At 38.1% G+C, this 16,442-nt stretch overlaps 1 protein-coding gene across 1 annotated transcript in view; it reads right to left on the bottom strand.

The window, feature by feature from the left end:
* Nucleotides 1-16,442, bottom strand: part of LOC127415903 (NBAS subunit of NRZ tethering complex) — a 243,396-nt gene that overhangs the window by 17,584 nt on the left and 209,370 nt on the right. The window contains exons 49-51 of the mRNA XM_051654908.1: nucleotides 7,834-7,973; nucleotides 5,215-5,359; nucleotides 4,605-4,733 (exon numbers count right to left, since the gene is read on the bottom strand). Coding sequence (XP_051510868.1) covers nucleotides 4,605-4,733; nucleotides 5,215-5,359; nucleotides 7,834-7,973 — 414 coding nt within the window. The remainder of the gene's footprint in view (nucleotides 1-4,604; nucleotides 4,734-5,214; nucleotides 5,360-7,833; nucleotides 7,974-16,442) is intronic.

Genomic DNA, 16,442 nt, shown 5'->3' with positions numbered 1-16,442 from the left:
TAGCAGAGTCATCTATAGCTCTAGCAACAAATCTTCACAGTCAGCAACCGCTGAGGCCGTGTTAATCTAAAGGTATTCCAATAACTATTGATGTTGTAAGGCTGGCACCAGGATGCCTACAACCAAAAGGCATCATTTCCGGTAAAAGTCAAAGAACTCTGCGAGAATCAATGTCATAGAACTCTCTCACAAAAGCTGAAATCTACACCGGAATATCACCACACGGGATAAATTGCAAATCGCCTTTGCATTGTTTTACAAAGCTGAAATCTTCACCTGAATATCGCCACAGTGTGATAAATTGCAAATCACCTTGCTGCCCCCTCTTCTCTCTCCCCCTTCTCCCCTTCAACAGCTCTGGACCAACACAAAGACACAACATTTATATGTAAAAATACATCAAATACCATGAAAACAATGAATGCAACTGTATGTGTTGGATATCATTTAAGAGGTCTCTGTGCGACTGGTATAATGGTCTCATTCCCATGTTGATCAAACTAATGGTAACAAAGTTATAAGGTCTTTGCCAAATACTGCATAATTCTGGAGGTATATCCCCCTCCTTGACCTACAACTGAAATTATCTCCTGTATGTTAACAAGGTTAAACACCAGGAAGTCAAGAACCCATTAACCCCCAAATTCTCATTGTTCAAAGGATAATACCATTTGGTACACAATGTTTATTCTGTCTGGATATTTAAGGAAAGTTGGCAAGAAGCTCAGGGAATCTGTAAGCAGATCTCCCATGCTGTACCACTGCATGTAGTTTTGTCTCTTTGACTTGTCTTTTATTTTTAGAAATGTTTATTTAGTCTGATCATGTGTGAAATTGGCTTTAATTGATTATGTTTTAAATCCTACCTGGCAAATAAATTGTTACTTTTTGATTTATTCTGTATTCATCCAAAATCATTTATCACCGGTAGATTCAAGGGACGCCTTTTGTTACCGCAAACTTATGTCCAGGATAATGATCATTACTGGAGCTTATGAATAGGAGAAAACCACGTAAGACTACCAGTCACTGCTTATCACCGTCTTAGCAAGTTGTATAAAACATGAAAGGAACACAATAACCTTTATAATCACTTATGATTTTCTTTGCATTTTGATTATCCTTAATTAAACAAAATAATCTCCATAGAAACAACCTCATCCAAGAAAATAATAAAAGGCATGCTTATTCAACATGATTTATTTTCTGGAGCAATAACTCCATTATAAAACACAAGCTTATTATTAGCGGGAACAATGCAAATCATATCAGCTAATAAAAACGGATGGGGTGAGCGGTATGTAATTGCTCTCGCCATCCAGTACAGCAAACTATTTGAATAGTCCTGATGAGTCTATTCAGATGTATTGGTGAAGAAAACAGAGAACTGAGGATTGACCACTTGGAGAAGATGCTGGAGGAGTCAGACATGAATACTTGATTGTTTTTGTGAAGATGATGCATGCTGCCTGTCATTCTCAAACTGTTCCTTTGTAATAACATCATAGGTTGGAGCCCCTTTCTCCAACACAATTTGGCTACACAAGTGGGATGGGGGAGTTGAAGAGAATTAAGATTGTTTGGAATAAATTATTCAGTGATGGTAATGCGGTCCAACACCAGCGCCATGGTAAATAACGTGCTGGCATTGTAAGCTTGCCAGAGAAGCTTTACGTATAGCGCCTTGAACAAATTATGGAGAAAAAAAAACTACAACTTTCAAACATAATAACAGCCGGAGCTGCCCTTCCGAGAATGCAGCAAAATATCAGGCTTTCAGTAAGCAACAGTTGGGAAGGGGAAACGAGGACACATGGAGAAGAACAGTGCGTGTGTGTGTGTGTGTGTGTGTGTGTGTGTGTGTGTGTGTGTGTGTGTGTGTGTGTGTGTGTGTGTGTGTGGAGTATGGTGGAGGGGTTACTAAATAAATCAATGTCTTCAGCATTCAGAGGGGAGTGCCTTTGTGAAGCAAACTCCCTGACTGAAGTCAGATTGTGCTGATAGATTACAACATGATACACTTACTGGAGAACTGGGTACCATACTGATGCATGAAACAAAGCCGCAACACATACACAATAACGCACGTCAAACACGATCTGCAATGCAGTGTAGCCTTAGAACATATAATTCGCTGAAAAATTCAACAACGTACTGTAGCCAAAATTCACGATTCCTTTCAATCTGCCTTCTTTCTATCTCTCTATCAGGTTTGTAGATAAAAGCACATCACCCTTGCCCCGGGAAAAGAAGATTACCCTTATTTTAAGTGAGCTCTTTTCAGCCTCATGGCTTTATCTGATCTAGAGTCAGTGACACTGTGAGCTCTAATTGATCCTCCAGAGATGCAGCTTATCCAGTCAGTTCCTTAGTCAGTTTTTGGTTTAAGATGCATCTTTAGGTGAACCCCAACCAGCATTGCGGTGTGTGTTAGTGGTAGTGTAGTGGTTCAGGCTGTGGGCTGGTGATACAAAGATTGCAAGTGTAATCTTTATGAAGGCAACAAAAATGTAGACATACATGACCCATTGTGCACTCATTAATTTGTTTTCCTCATTATAAAAATTAAATACATAAGTAATGTTTGTCAAGACAAACTTTGATGGTGTCTTGACAAAGCATTGTCTGTATATTGAAAATAGTCTTAAAAGTTTAAAGATTATACAGGCCTTACAGTCAGTCAGACAGACAGACAAAAAGTCAGATGACAGAAAAGGCACAGTTAGACAGACAAGGTTACTGCTCAAGGTTCGAGTCCAGTCTGGGTCATGTCCCAATCCTGCTCCCCCTCTTTCAACCCTACTTTCATGTCTACACTCTGCTGTCCTATCATTAAAGGCAAATTTAAGGCAACAAACTCTCCACTCCGTTGTACACATTTTATTGAAATTTTCCCACAAATTTCCCCTACTAAATGCTTAAAAAAAAAAGTTTGCAAATTCATTGTGGGTCTACCCAACTACCAACATTGTGCCCTTGAGCAAGGCATTTAACCCTTGGTGTGTTAGTTGCTTTAGATTAAAAGGATGTGTGAAACGCAAATTAATCAAATAATTTTTCTGAGGCGCTCTAGGAAGAGACTACGTGTTTGGTTTTAATGTCTAGCCATTACCACAACAACCTCTGCTTATCTGGCCCACTGGCAGACCTGAGAGGAAAAATTAAGTGATGGCACTTGAAGGTCTTGGCTTTTATCTGACCTGCAGTCAGTGAGAGATAAAGGTTACGGTCAGAGGCACGCTTGCTCTGATAGCTCCTATCTGATTCACAGTCACTTCTGGTGTCAACAGTCAGTTAAGCTTAATTGAATCTGCATTATTAGTAAGTGTGGTGGCCAGCTAACAAGTTAGATCTGTCAAGGAAACGGGTCATGAATGAGGTCATTTTCTTTCTCATTATTGTTATGTAACACATAGGGAACTGGTGTAGAGGTTTTACACATACAGTTACTACAGTTTTCTCCTTAGTTCAGGGATCCTCAAATTAAGAGTTAAGTTCGTTTAATTGGTGTAAAAGCTGTTTTTTGAACTTGGGTGCACACCAGCGAACCCAATAGAGCCCCATTGAGAAGGTGGTCTGGGGAACTTCTAATGTGAAACCCGGAAAGGTTTGCAGTTGATATGAACACATTATTGGTGACACATAATTTTCATTTTTTCATGCTCCCAGTCACAATTATTTTACTATAATGCACTTCTCATAGCTGCTTGTTGTCGAATAAAATGCCTCTGGAAAGCAGTTAACATTCTTTGCATCTCTAGCAATATATCCATGGCAGAGAAACGCAACTGTCGTTCTGTGTGTTTGAAGGTGTAATGGTAAGTCCAAAGGGACAAATACTTTAATAACACAGTGAAACTCGTGTTTTCTCCTCCTTAGCTATAGCGGTAAACAGCTGCCACTAGGGGGTGGATTTGAACTCGGATGAAGAAATCGAACCAAGTGTGAAAACGGCCTTAGAAAATGCTGGGAGACCAAGGGCCAGTGAGTAAAATGATTTGGTATGAATAATGATGCCATTTTCATTTCGTTTTAAAATCTGTAGTAACCAGCAACCACAGTTTCTTAGATCCTTAGCCTTATTTTAAAAGAAAAGGCAGTTAAACGATAAACTCAAATTCAAATGGAAATTGTTAATGGCTTAAATTGCAAAACCTATTGTAAATGAATCTGATTACATGACCAATTAAATCTAATTTAAATATAAGATTTAAACATCATCAACACTAAGCAATTGAAGTGGCACAAATAAACTAGAAACTTTCCAAAACTGAGGTTGTCTAATGTCTACACTACAACTCATTATGGCTACACATGACAAAACTAGATTTTTCAGCCATTATAAGCATCTGTAGTGTAGACAGATTAATTATTATTATTGGGGCATTCTAAAAGTCGTCACTTGCTTGCAATGTAGACACAGATGCAGCAACTTAACTAGCAAAAAAAAAAAAAAAAACCTCCAGACTATGGTTGATGGGCCACTGAGAACATCGTGGGTGCCGGATTTGGCCAGCGGGTCGGACTTCGAGAATATTACTGGCTTACTGGCTCTCTCTTAACTGGGATCAGAGACAGAAAACACAGAGAGAACTGAGACTTACATCAGTTATGTTTTTGATCTGCTTCAGGGTCAGTTTGCACAGATGTTCATCCTCACTTTCAGTCATCAACTTTAAAGCAGCCAGTTTCAGCCCAGCATTCAACAGTATAGAGGAAATGTGCCCAATGCACTAAAAGAGAGAAAGAGAAAGGAAGTGAATACAATATACAACATAACAGAGCCAAACTCATTCCAAAGTCAATTCAGTTCACTTGGAGGCTGTGTTCGTACAGTATATTAAAAGACATACATGTACAGCTCATGTCTACTGTAGATGAATGACATTAGAAATTATTACATTTCAATAACATACAGTACAGTATTTTAAATCAGCAATCAAATCTGACAACAATGGTATCATAAATTGTGCTTCTTTAGCTCAAATCAAACTATAAAAATGTTTCCAGCTGATCCAGTTAATACACATGCATATTCAAGAGTGAACAAAATCTATTAAAAAGGCGATTGGCTCTTTTAACTGAAAGGAGGGACTTCCGTTACTATTGCTGTTAAGATTTATCACCTTAATTTTCCAACAAGTGGCCTATCTCCACCCCCTTATATATCAAAAAGATATATTACAAAGGCAGCAACTTTTTCAGCATTTTTACCTGTGGGTTGAGCTTGTGTTTAGTAGGGTACAGTGAGCGACACATGGTTAGAATCTCATTCCCAATGTTGATTTCGAAAATGGTGTTTGAATATTTGAGCAGGGCGGATGCAAGACACACCCAGGGGTTCTGTTTTGTCTCCACCCTGTGTAGGGAGAGATAGAAACATGTTTCAGTGTGTGTGTGTGTGTGTATGTGTGTGTACACTTGCCTGTTCAGGGAACTATAAAAACAGGCCCAATGCTAAAGGTGCTTTGACATGGAATTATAATAAGGAAAGTTCATGTGGTGCCATAAAACTTTTAATAGAAAAGCTTCTGTATAATGAAAATAAATCCAATCATAATTATCATGGTATATTACATGCATGTCATAAAAAAAAAGCACACATGCTTATCTCTTAACTTCTCATGAGAGATGAGAGGAGCTTTCTAACAAAACTCCACTGCTGACTGAGATAACAAACACAGAGACTCGTAATCAAATGCAAATCACACACACTGATTTCAGAGGTCCTCTTGCAATTGAAGTCAGCTCTTCTTACACGAATGCATTCTAGAGTTACCATAGATAATAACAAAAACCATGGTTATGATGACAATGAGAAACCTGGAAAATTAAATGTTAGGGAAGTTAACGTTATAGACTGCTTATTAAAAGGTCTTAACCTCTGCTTACTGTCTTAACTATGAAGAAAAGGACTAAAGCAGTGGTTCTCAAGAGGCTTTGCTTCAGGACCCAGATTTTATATTGGATATTGTGGTGACCCAACCTTCTTTCTTTTTTTTTTTTTTTTTCATAAACAACAGCATAAGTGTGATTTACAAGTGAACCCATATTTAAAGGAATAGTTACACAAAAATGAAACTTCTCTCATCATTTACTCACCATCATGCTATCCCAGATGTGTATGACTTTCTTTCTACTGCTGAACACAAGTGAATGGTGGCCACAACTTGGAAGCTCCAAAACACACATAAAGGCAGCTTAGAAGTAATCCATCTGACTCTAGTGGTTTAATTCATGTCTTCAGAAGCTATATGATAGGTGTGGATGAGAAATAGAACAATATTTAAATCATTTTTTACTATAAATTCTCCTCCCTGCACAGTAGGTGGCGATATGCACAAAGAATGCGAATGACCAAAAACAAAAGAAGAAGAACTCTAAGGAGAGAAGAGAGCGCTTAGTAGGGCTGAACAATTGAGGGGAAAAAAAGGGTGAAAGTGGAGATTTATAGAAAAAAGAACTTAAATATTGATTTATTTCTCACCGACACCTATCATTTCACTTCTGAAGACATGGATTAAACCACTGGAGTCGTATAGATTAATTTTATGCTGCCTTTATGTACTATGTCTCCATTCACTTGCATTGTGTATGCCTACAGAGCTAAGATATTTTTCTAAAAATCTTGGTTTGTGTTCAGCAAAATATGGCATGAGTGTGAGAAAATGTTGAGTGAATTTAAAATTTTGGGTGAACTCTTCCTTTAAAACTTATATTTCCTTCCACTTTTTTTTTTTTTTTTTTTTTGGTGTAAAAGTAGCTTTGTTCATGGATTTTTAAAAATGAGGGCATGTCAATTTTATCTTTTATTTTTGGGTGAAATATCCCTTTAAGGGAATCATTAAGACTCAAGTAAATCTGTGAGTAAAGATTTTGTGAGTAAACACTAATTAAAAGACAAGTGCAGACCTCTAATTGAAAAATATTCTAAGATGTTAAGATGGTCAGTGTCATGAATCCTGTAAGAAAAATCTGCTACCGTGAGCTCTGCATTGTGTTGATTTCAATAGATCTCCATTCGGATGGTATTTTCTGGTAGTTACTGCTGAGTAACAGAATGAGGACCAACAAGACAGGTGTTCAGGAGACAGCAAATGTGCCAGCTGAATCTTAAGTGAAGATACACACACCTGGTGTGTTGTTTGATCACAACCGTGCAAATGGCCACATGTGAGCTCTATGAACTCAATAGGAATGTATTACCAAACTCTCCCTTTGTTTTCTCTGCATTTATCTAACTCTCACTCCTGCCGATTCTTTAAATGCCAAAGAGAGAAATAACAAACACACACAAATGCAAGTGGACACATTAACACACACAAACGCTCTGTCTTTCTTCTCTGTGAATGTTAATTTAAACTCTTCATGAAAACAAAAAGCCTGAAAGTGTGACACAATACATAATCAGTCAGTTTATATTCTCTGTGTCAGTTTCTACTGATCTGAATACGCAATAGCTCTCAGATCATCAGCACATATTCAGGAGGCCTTAACTGCAACCTGAAAAACTCATTCAGCTGTAAAATACACAACAATTTACTTCATCAAACCTGCAATCACACTTGATGGTTTAATACCACTCCAATTCAAAGAAATCTGATTAGAAAACAGCTTGGTTTATATATATTGGGGGAAAAAAAAAACTTAATGAAAACTGAGAGGAGAAGGAGAAAACAACAAAAACAGAGAATTCATAAGGATTTTAAATGAATTGGTAGAAAGTGATTTTATGTTAATATACAAAGACAGCACATTGCTCTATAAATAGTACATTTTCTTAGAGAATATGTAAATTGAGTTGAGTTTTGGAGGTCAACATCAAAATCTCACCTGCTCTTGTCAGTCACTGGTGGCCACGCCTGTAGGAGGAGCATAATATGCTGGAACTCCTCCCATTTATTGCTCGATTCCAACAGTTCCAGGAACAAGGAGCTTCGCTTTTCTTCGTTCTCAACATCTTTCATTTCACACTGAGAAAAAGAAGCAGAGAGAAAGAGAAATAAACATATATAAAAAAAAATAAATAAATAAAAAAATCTCTACATTAAAAACATTACGTTTTATTCATAGAGTATATGTGCGGTACATCGAGTAAATGTGAGATAGAAACATGCAAATACTATGGCTTATTTAGTAACTAGTCATACTGCAAGTTAAGACAATCTGTGAAAGCCATAATGTCTTAGGCTGCAGAACTAAAAGGTAAGACAGCAGGTTTACAGATAGAGAGGGCTGGGAACAGATCTCATGTATAGCAGAAGGGCTAAACATGAAAAGATAAGAAAGTGATATGGAGGAAGAAGGAGAAAGGGGTTGAAACAGCTGGACAGATGCACACACACAAAATGGAATGACTTCTATGTAGAAAGAAGTGAATTTTCCCCTGTGGTGTCTCTTATTCTTGTTCGCCTCCAAAAGAGGGAGGCGGAGAGAGAAAGTAATTAATTTCCCTCAGTGCTACTGGAGTGCAATTTAACAGCTGAGAAAATGTCTGATTTCTGAGGGGACAAAAAATAAATAAATAAGCCGAAGTGCCATTCCAAGTCACAGTGTCAGCATGCTCCAAGAAATGACAGAAAGCAGCTGAAAACTCTGGGGGGGAAAACTGATCGAAATGAGAGAAAGGAAAGAATCAGGAAATATACAGATATATGAGTTCCACAAAGGATATGGCAAATTATTTGGTCAGCCATTTTTGGCATTTTGATGGTGGTCACAAAATGCACACACACAAACATGACTGGGAGATATGTGCCCAAGCTCACATATGAGACTGGGAGGCAATGTCTAATATAAATAGTGAAAAAGTCCATATACTCTAAGAAAGGTCACAATATCACCATTACATTAGAGGAGGAGAAAGAGACTTTCAAATGCAGCAATTTATATACAGTACCAGTCAAAAGTCTGGACACACCTACTCTTTCTTTATTTTTTACAAGTTTTCACTTTTTAGAATAATTGTAAAATCACCAAAACTATGATGCAACACAAATGGAAATATGGGAATTATGTAGTGACCAAAAAACTGTGTACAAATGAACATTTCTTGTTTATTCGCTTCTTCAAGTGGCCACTTGAAGAAAATAATAAACGACGGAGTGCCAAAGGGATCAGTTTTAGGGAATGGAATTAGTTTTCACTGTCCTGCACACAATACCCAACTTTATTTTTCTTTGAAACCTGACAAAATGTCACAATTTTCCAAATTAACAGTGTATAAATTATATCAAAAAGTGGATGGCTAGAAATTTCCTTCTACTCAATTCCGATAAAACAGAAGTACTAATTACTGGAACAAAAACCGCAAAAAATAAGGCTAAAATATCATCTGACTCTTGATGGATGTACTGCAATGTCAACTTCTACAGCAAACCAATTAGGTATTATATTTAATAGCAATCTAACCTTTGAAAAACAAATTTCCAATATTTGTAGCAATTCTGCTAGTGTAGTAACTGCATTCTTCCACCTCAGAAATATCATTATTATATTAAGTTATGACACATACTATCTTTCTGTTTCTGATGCCGAAAAAAAATATTCATGCATTCATGACCTCAAGACTAGATTACTGTTATGCATTACTAGGTGGATGTCCTGCAGGTTTAATAAATAAACTTCAGTAGGTTTAAAATGCAGCAGCTAGTGCTAACTAAAACCAATAGATATGATCGTATCAGCCCCATTTTATCTGCGTTACATTGGCTACCTGTTAAGTTTCTAATTCATTTTAAAATTCTGTTAATTACTAACAAAGCTTTGAATGGTCTAGATCCAAAGTACTTAAGTGACCTTCTATCATGCAACAATACTGAGATTATCAAAATCCACAAAAGGAGGGAGATAATTTTCCTATTTGACACTCTCTCAGTTTATGTCTAGACTAAAGACTTATCTATTCTATTCAGCCAGGCATACACCTAATTTATCCTTCAATTCACAATTATGCTGCTTTAGTTAGGTCTGCCGGAACCAAAAACACTCCTCTTATTCTTTAACCCTGCTTTAAAGGTGCAGTATGTAACAATTTTCATGTAATATTCGCCTTTTTTTGCCAGTGGGTGAACGGCTTGTAACGCAACTTAAAAAATGAGCACTTCCGGACATCCTAGGTTGCCTATTAAAGCCTGTAGACTGATTTTCATGTGAAGGAAAATCCAAAGGATGTGACGTTTATGCGCGCTCCCAAGAGCCTTGCCTCAGTGCTTCCGCTATTCAACAGCGACAACAAACTGCAACACTAGGTAACGTTATCTTAGAAATGGAATCCAGCAAACGTCCGGCTCCCAGCACAACACTGACTCCTACACAAACTCTGAGTAAGCCAAAAAAAAAAAAGAAAAAAAGAAAAAAAGTAAAAAAATGTATCTACTGAATCCCGTCTGGCTAAGCGGGAATGTGATCATGGTCAAGCAAAAACTAGAGTGAACATCGGCAGGGCATTTGATTCATGGAGGGAACTTAATTCGGTTTTGGGGATCAAAACCGACCCTGAATGTAAAACAATCATAACTGTGCAATTTTAATTATGCTACCTCATCTGTCAGCATGATGCCGGTGAATCATGTTCAGCCTCTTTGTACGTTACGTCATTATTTTGGCTGATGCTCGCTCGCGTCCCTATGGAGTGTGTGCACGAGAGCGAGCACGCGCAACAGCTAGCTGGCTGCAGTTCACTTAACGGACACAGGTGTCATTAATAATAAGGGTTTCTGAAACTTACATACTGCACCTTTAAAGCGAATGGCATCTACGCTAATTTTATTCTAATTCTTTCCCTGTCTAAACCTCTGGATTATATCCTGAGGTTACCAGAGCCAGCCAGATCCATCTCCGGTCCTGCCTGATGTCCGATTCCCACTGTGTCGCTGAGTGATGATGACCAACTGCGGCATGTGACAGCCAGACTTCAATTCAGTCTACTAAGACAGAATTCACTGAGGATGAATTGATGCAAACTCAAAGACATGGGATTCTTCATGAGCCACTGTCTGAAGCATGGGCTCAGGATGGAGTTCACCAAAATTACTTGCCATAAGCTTCCAGCTGGACTGTGATGCTCCTCACTGAATGATACACTAAAACTTATAGTTCATACAAAATCATTCTGTTTAACCATTGACCCACAACACTTACTTAGTTTACTAATTTTAACCATTAATAGTTCTAAACATAAATAACTAATATTGGCATTACATTCATTCATTTTTTGCTATACCAATTTCATGTACAGCTGCTTTGAAACAACGCCTGTTGTGAAAAGCGTGATACAAATAAATTTGACTTTTTGCACATTCTGGACATTTTCTCATCCATCTTCATGTGGTATCAACCTGGGATGCTTTTCCAACAATCTTGTGGAGCTCTAAACATGCTGGGCACTTGTTGGCTGCTTGTACTTCATTATTTGGTCCAACTCATTTGTTTAAAAAATATATTTTAAAATGTTTAAAACTAATTTCAATCATTTAAGCATAAGCCTTCTGATCAAAATGTATTTAATTATGACAAAAAGAAAGACATTTTTTTGGTTGTCAGTCATAGTGGAACATGTCCATATACTGTGGTTACTCTGCTAGGACACCTGGGTGAACTTGAGGGGAACTGATTTCATACAGCCACAAAAAATTACCTTAACAACAGCTGGCTAAAAAATAAAGGTGAAGTTAGTTCTGAGAAAAGGTCAAGCATAATTTGTTTGCAGATGCCACTCAGTTTGATATTTTGCTAAGAACTAATACAATCACATTCATCCATTTTCAAGTGTGTCATAAGAACTCTGAATACTTTTTTTTTGGGTGACTGTAGTTCTTTTCTGTTCAATATCAATGCAGTCAGTGCATTCTACAGTCTCTCTCTCTCTCTCTCTCTCTCTCTATTAATATCTTTGGAATGAATGAACAGATTGCAATAATTTCATCATATTGGCATGAACCTCTTTAATTCCCACACTTCCTTTCACTCTTTCAATTCTGTCTTCTGCCTCATTGTTATTCACTGATGTGAAAATCAATTAGACTGACACCTTGGCCTGAGCATTTTCAAGACTGTAATTCCATTCAACCACCATCCTGCACATTCAGGTGATTAATAACCTGCCAAGTACATCCATTACAGCCAATCATGTTTGACCTACATTTATTATGGTGTGACAATAACCATTGAGACAGCACCTAAACGTGGCCAGCATTGCAGAGACCTATCAGTCTTTTCCCTAATTGGTCAAAAATGAGTTGGGAAGTGGAAATTGGAGCACCAGTTCAACAGGCCTCTGAGACTCTTCAGTTCTCTATTGGAATGTTTTAGTTTGCCATAAAAACAAACACATATTAATTGAGCAAAAGGCTGTTTCGTATCTGCATGAAATATTGAAAGAGAAATCAGAAGAAATGAAAAGCAAAAATGCTTGCAAAAATGCAAGGCTTTTAGTAGAGAACATAGCACCTTTCTGAGATGCTGCTTTAAATGGCTAGTCGTCTGCCAATCTTACAGTATATCAATGTTCTTGACAAGGTTGTCTGTGTGGATGGAGGGTCGAAAAACTCATAAGCTAATCAGTGACAAAGTAAAATAGGAGGTTGAAGGGAATTCCCCAAGGGATTCTAGAAAGTCCACAATTCATAGAATATCTGCCTAAACAAGAAGCAACACTGATGATAGAGTGTGTGCTAAAAGCAAAAGCAGACAGATCTACACAATAATCACCCACACATACTTCTCTAACAGGAAGAACAAGAGAAACAGGCAGGATAGAAGAAGACAAAACTTGGAATAAAATGGGTCTGTTTCGCTGAACTCCAGGCACATCAGCGCAAGGGCAGAGAGAACGATGAGAATAAAATAATATGACACATCCTCCGTCCTCCAGCATCCCATCAGCCTTTAAAAGAGATGCCAGGGGAGAGTAAGAGAGCCTCCACTCCATGCAACCATTTTCCCTGCTTCAGAGCATTAGCCCACACCACCAAAAGACAATCTGTGTGCGTGTGTGTGTGCAGAGGGAGGGGGGTCTTTAGACAAATTGAATGATTTTGTGGCAGTGCCATCAAGCTACGCCACACTTCAAGGCATCCACCCACTCCAACACTCTCCCACATGCAGGAAATCTCCCTGCCTCCTCTCTGCCACATGCTGACACACAACAATTGCTCCTTTAAGGGTTAGATCGGTGTGTGTGCACTCATGTATTTGCACTGAAGTCCATCAGTGTGAAATTCTCATATACAGCAATTTGCAGTGCAGGAGCAAGTTGCACCTTTTACCTCCGCTGGGCTCCATTTCAGTCTGTGACAGCTAATGGCTGCCTACCCACACACACAAACATACCACTTCAGCTGTGAGTGGCTTTTAGTTAAATAGCACAAAATGCAAGAAAATATATTTTAAGGAAATATAAATGGCTTCTCAAGTCGTTGTGCTTCATCTATTTAAACGCAGAGAGCAGGCAGTAAGGAGGATGGCATTGACAGTTGTGGCTCTCTAGATGCTGAAAAAATCAGAGATGGCTTGATGGTAATTACCCGACTTTAGCTGGACAGAACAAGAGTGGGTCTCTGTTTTATGGCACGCTTGTTCAGTGGCTACAATGCTTCTAATCTGTCACTGGGAATGACACAGGAGGTAGAGTTGCCGAGGATAAGATAAATCCATTGATTGCTGAAGTACTTAGAGGCACAATGAGAGCAAAGTGACAAGCAGAATATTGTTTTACTTATGATTACATTTATATTTACACATGCTAGCTAGTGTAAGTGTACATGCATGCTCATGAAGAGGTTTACATGGGTTAGCAAAGATTATAAAGAGAGGCAATGCCCCCCACTTTTGGGACATAATCATTATTTTAAAGCAATAGTATATAGATTGATTGTCATTCTGTCATATTTTAGAAGTCATTAATTTTTATAAAATAGGCCTACCACTAATTACAACAAAACTTGCAATGTGTATCTTAAACTACACATTGTCATACCAACCACCATTCAATAATTACTTTGATTTAAGTCTCACAAGCCTTAAGTACACATAACACAGTAACTGTTCTTGGTTAATTTCAAATCAGACACAACAAAGTGAATGACTTCTGGTTCAGTGCGTTGTTCATTAAAAAAAAATAAAAATAAACCCTGATAAGAGCCATTCGTTCAGGAGGCAGTGCTGTATGTTTTGTGAGAAAAAAAAAAAAGTAATATGTTCGAGAACCACAGTACACTGGTCACACTGTATGTTTCGCGCAGCAGACTGAAAAGAACCGACTGAGTCATTCATTCAGCAATCGGAGTATACTGGTCTCGCGGTTTGTTTCGCACTGCTGATTCAACAACGGTGTTGCAGTGCCGCTGAATGGTACAGTAAGAAAAACGTATTTTAGTATGCTAAAAAGTATTTAGCATGGTCCCCCATCTACATCGGTGGAATAATGAATGTTTGAGAACCATTAACAAAACCGGAAGTTGTCAAAAACTATTCGGCTCCGGTATTTTTAAAAAAAAATGAACGGGTTCTCAGTTCCCAACCCTAAACATGAGGGTTAGTAAATGATGACAGGATTTTCATTTTTGGGTGAACTATCCCTTTAAGAGCTTAATTTTGCTTGGTCGCAGTCCAAAGAAAAAAATAGTAGATAGCCACGTAAAGCAACAGCTTCAACACCAAGCAAGTCGATAGGCTGCACTAACATTAGATCGATTGGTAAGCGGTAATCCTATCATCTGCTTATCAGGAAATTAGTTACAGGGCTAATGTTACATCACCTAAATAATATTCATGAGCCAGGTTGAAAAGGTTTATAGCATGTTCCCCCAAAACTTTCAAATCGTTCCTATGCTGCTGGGCTTACACATCAATGCATAAGCAAAGAGTAGTGGACATGTATGCACACACAAACACAAAATGTCTTAATATTCCCAGTTGCTGAGGGCCAAATTGATAAGAGAGGCAAGAGACAGCCACTTATGAGGGGGAAGAGTAAAACTAGAAGGAAAAGAGGTGAGCGAACAGAGAGAACACCCCAGGCATAAACACTGGCTCTCTTGTAAAAGAACGAGTGCAGAAGAAGCTGAGTTGATCTCTCTATCAGAGACTAAACAGCTAAAGGAGACAGGCCCAGATGAGGCTGCCCAACTACTGAGAGCAAAATCAAGACTCCCATGTTAGCTTTTGCATGTGTTTATTTCTACACCTGTGCCGGCTGAGTGTGCTTTGCTGAGCGTTATAGAGTATGAATGGAAAGTGTGTGTCTGTGTGTTCAACAAAGTAAATGAATGACATTTGTATTATAGTTTTGCCTGTATATGAATACTTAAGGTGTCTAAAACTCAAATAACCTGGTCAAGTGGTGTTCTCCATTGTGTGATAGTTGAACAGTTACAACAAATACAAGTGCCTTTACAACAGTGAACTGTAACTATATACAGTTATTTAGGCACAGTTATTGATGAATGTGCAGATCTTTTCATAGTTAAGTGAATCATTTCCATCATACCTTACATTCATGTACTGCTCTGCATGTGTAGTGGAGTTCTGATGCCTGAGATTTTATTCACAGAGAACTGCAAATTATTACTTGCAGATCAGACTGGTAGCAGTCCCATTAAGAGGCTTGAAACATCACAAACTGTCTTTGATGTAATGGTTATAAGCTAAATATATGAGGACTAAAAACACATAGCAATCAATTCACATATACTGTATAATATTTGCTTATTCCCTATATTGTGCACTTTAATGTGGTATTCCCTATCTAGGGAGTTGTGAATGAGTGAATGATTTGGGAAGCAGCAATTGTGTCAGGCAATCTAATTAGCATGCAGGTTTGTGTTACCACCTACCATAGACTATAATTGTGTTTGTATTCGTGATTTAGACTGTTAATAAGCCATGTGGGAAAAACATTCAGCACATATTGTGTAAGAATCTTTAATAGAACTACAGGATAATAAGAAAGGCCAAACAAAAATGTAGAAAGCAAAAATGTATTGGCAGGCCGGATTTAAGGGTAATCTATTAAAACTTGTGGGGCGATATGAAACTATTCGGCCCAGACTTTTTTCCACTTTCATTGATAGAGACAGTAGAGAGGGAACAATTATTGGGGTGAGTTGGGGCATGACGCAGACCCACATCTCCTGTATGAGCACTACGACACAACATATATGGTGTACAGAGGTAAGATATCATAATTCATTCTGAGGTCTAACTGCAGATGCACTGGTGCTGTGGAATCCAAACTCTCCAGAGCCAATCACAACACTCATGAAATTTCTAAGACTGATGTGCAGCCCATGCTGTCAGTCAAGAAGAGAGAGAGAGAGGTCACACCCACACAAAGAGCTGGACCGAATCCAGGTAGGCCTTTGTTATAAAGACTCTGAGAATGTCTCTGCAAGATGTCGCTCAAAATAAGAACATTTCATCTTCTTTTGGTTTCCTCTCCA

The sequence above is a fragment of the Myxocyprinus asiaticus genome, chromosome 25 (genome assembly GCF_019703515.2).
Source record: "Myxocyprinus asiaticus isolate MX2 ecotype Aquarium Trade chromosome 25, UBuf_Myxa_2, whole genome shotgun sequence".
In the NCBI taxonomy this organism is placed as follows: Eukaryota; Metazoa; Chordata; class Actinopteri; order Cypriniformes; family Catostomidae; genus Myxocyprinus; species Myxocyprinus asiaticus.
This window is presented reverse-complemented; position numbering and strand designations above follow the sequence as displayed.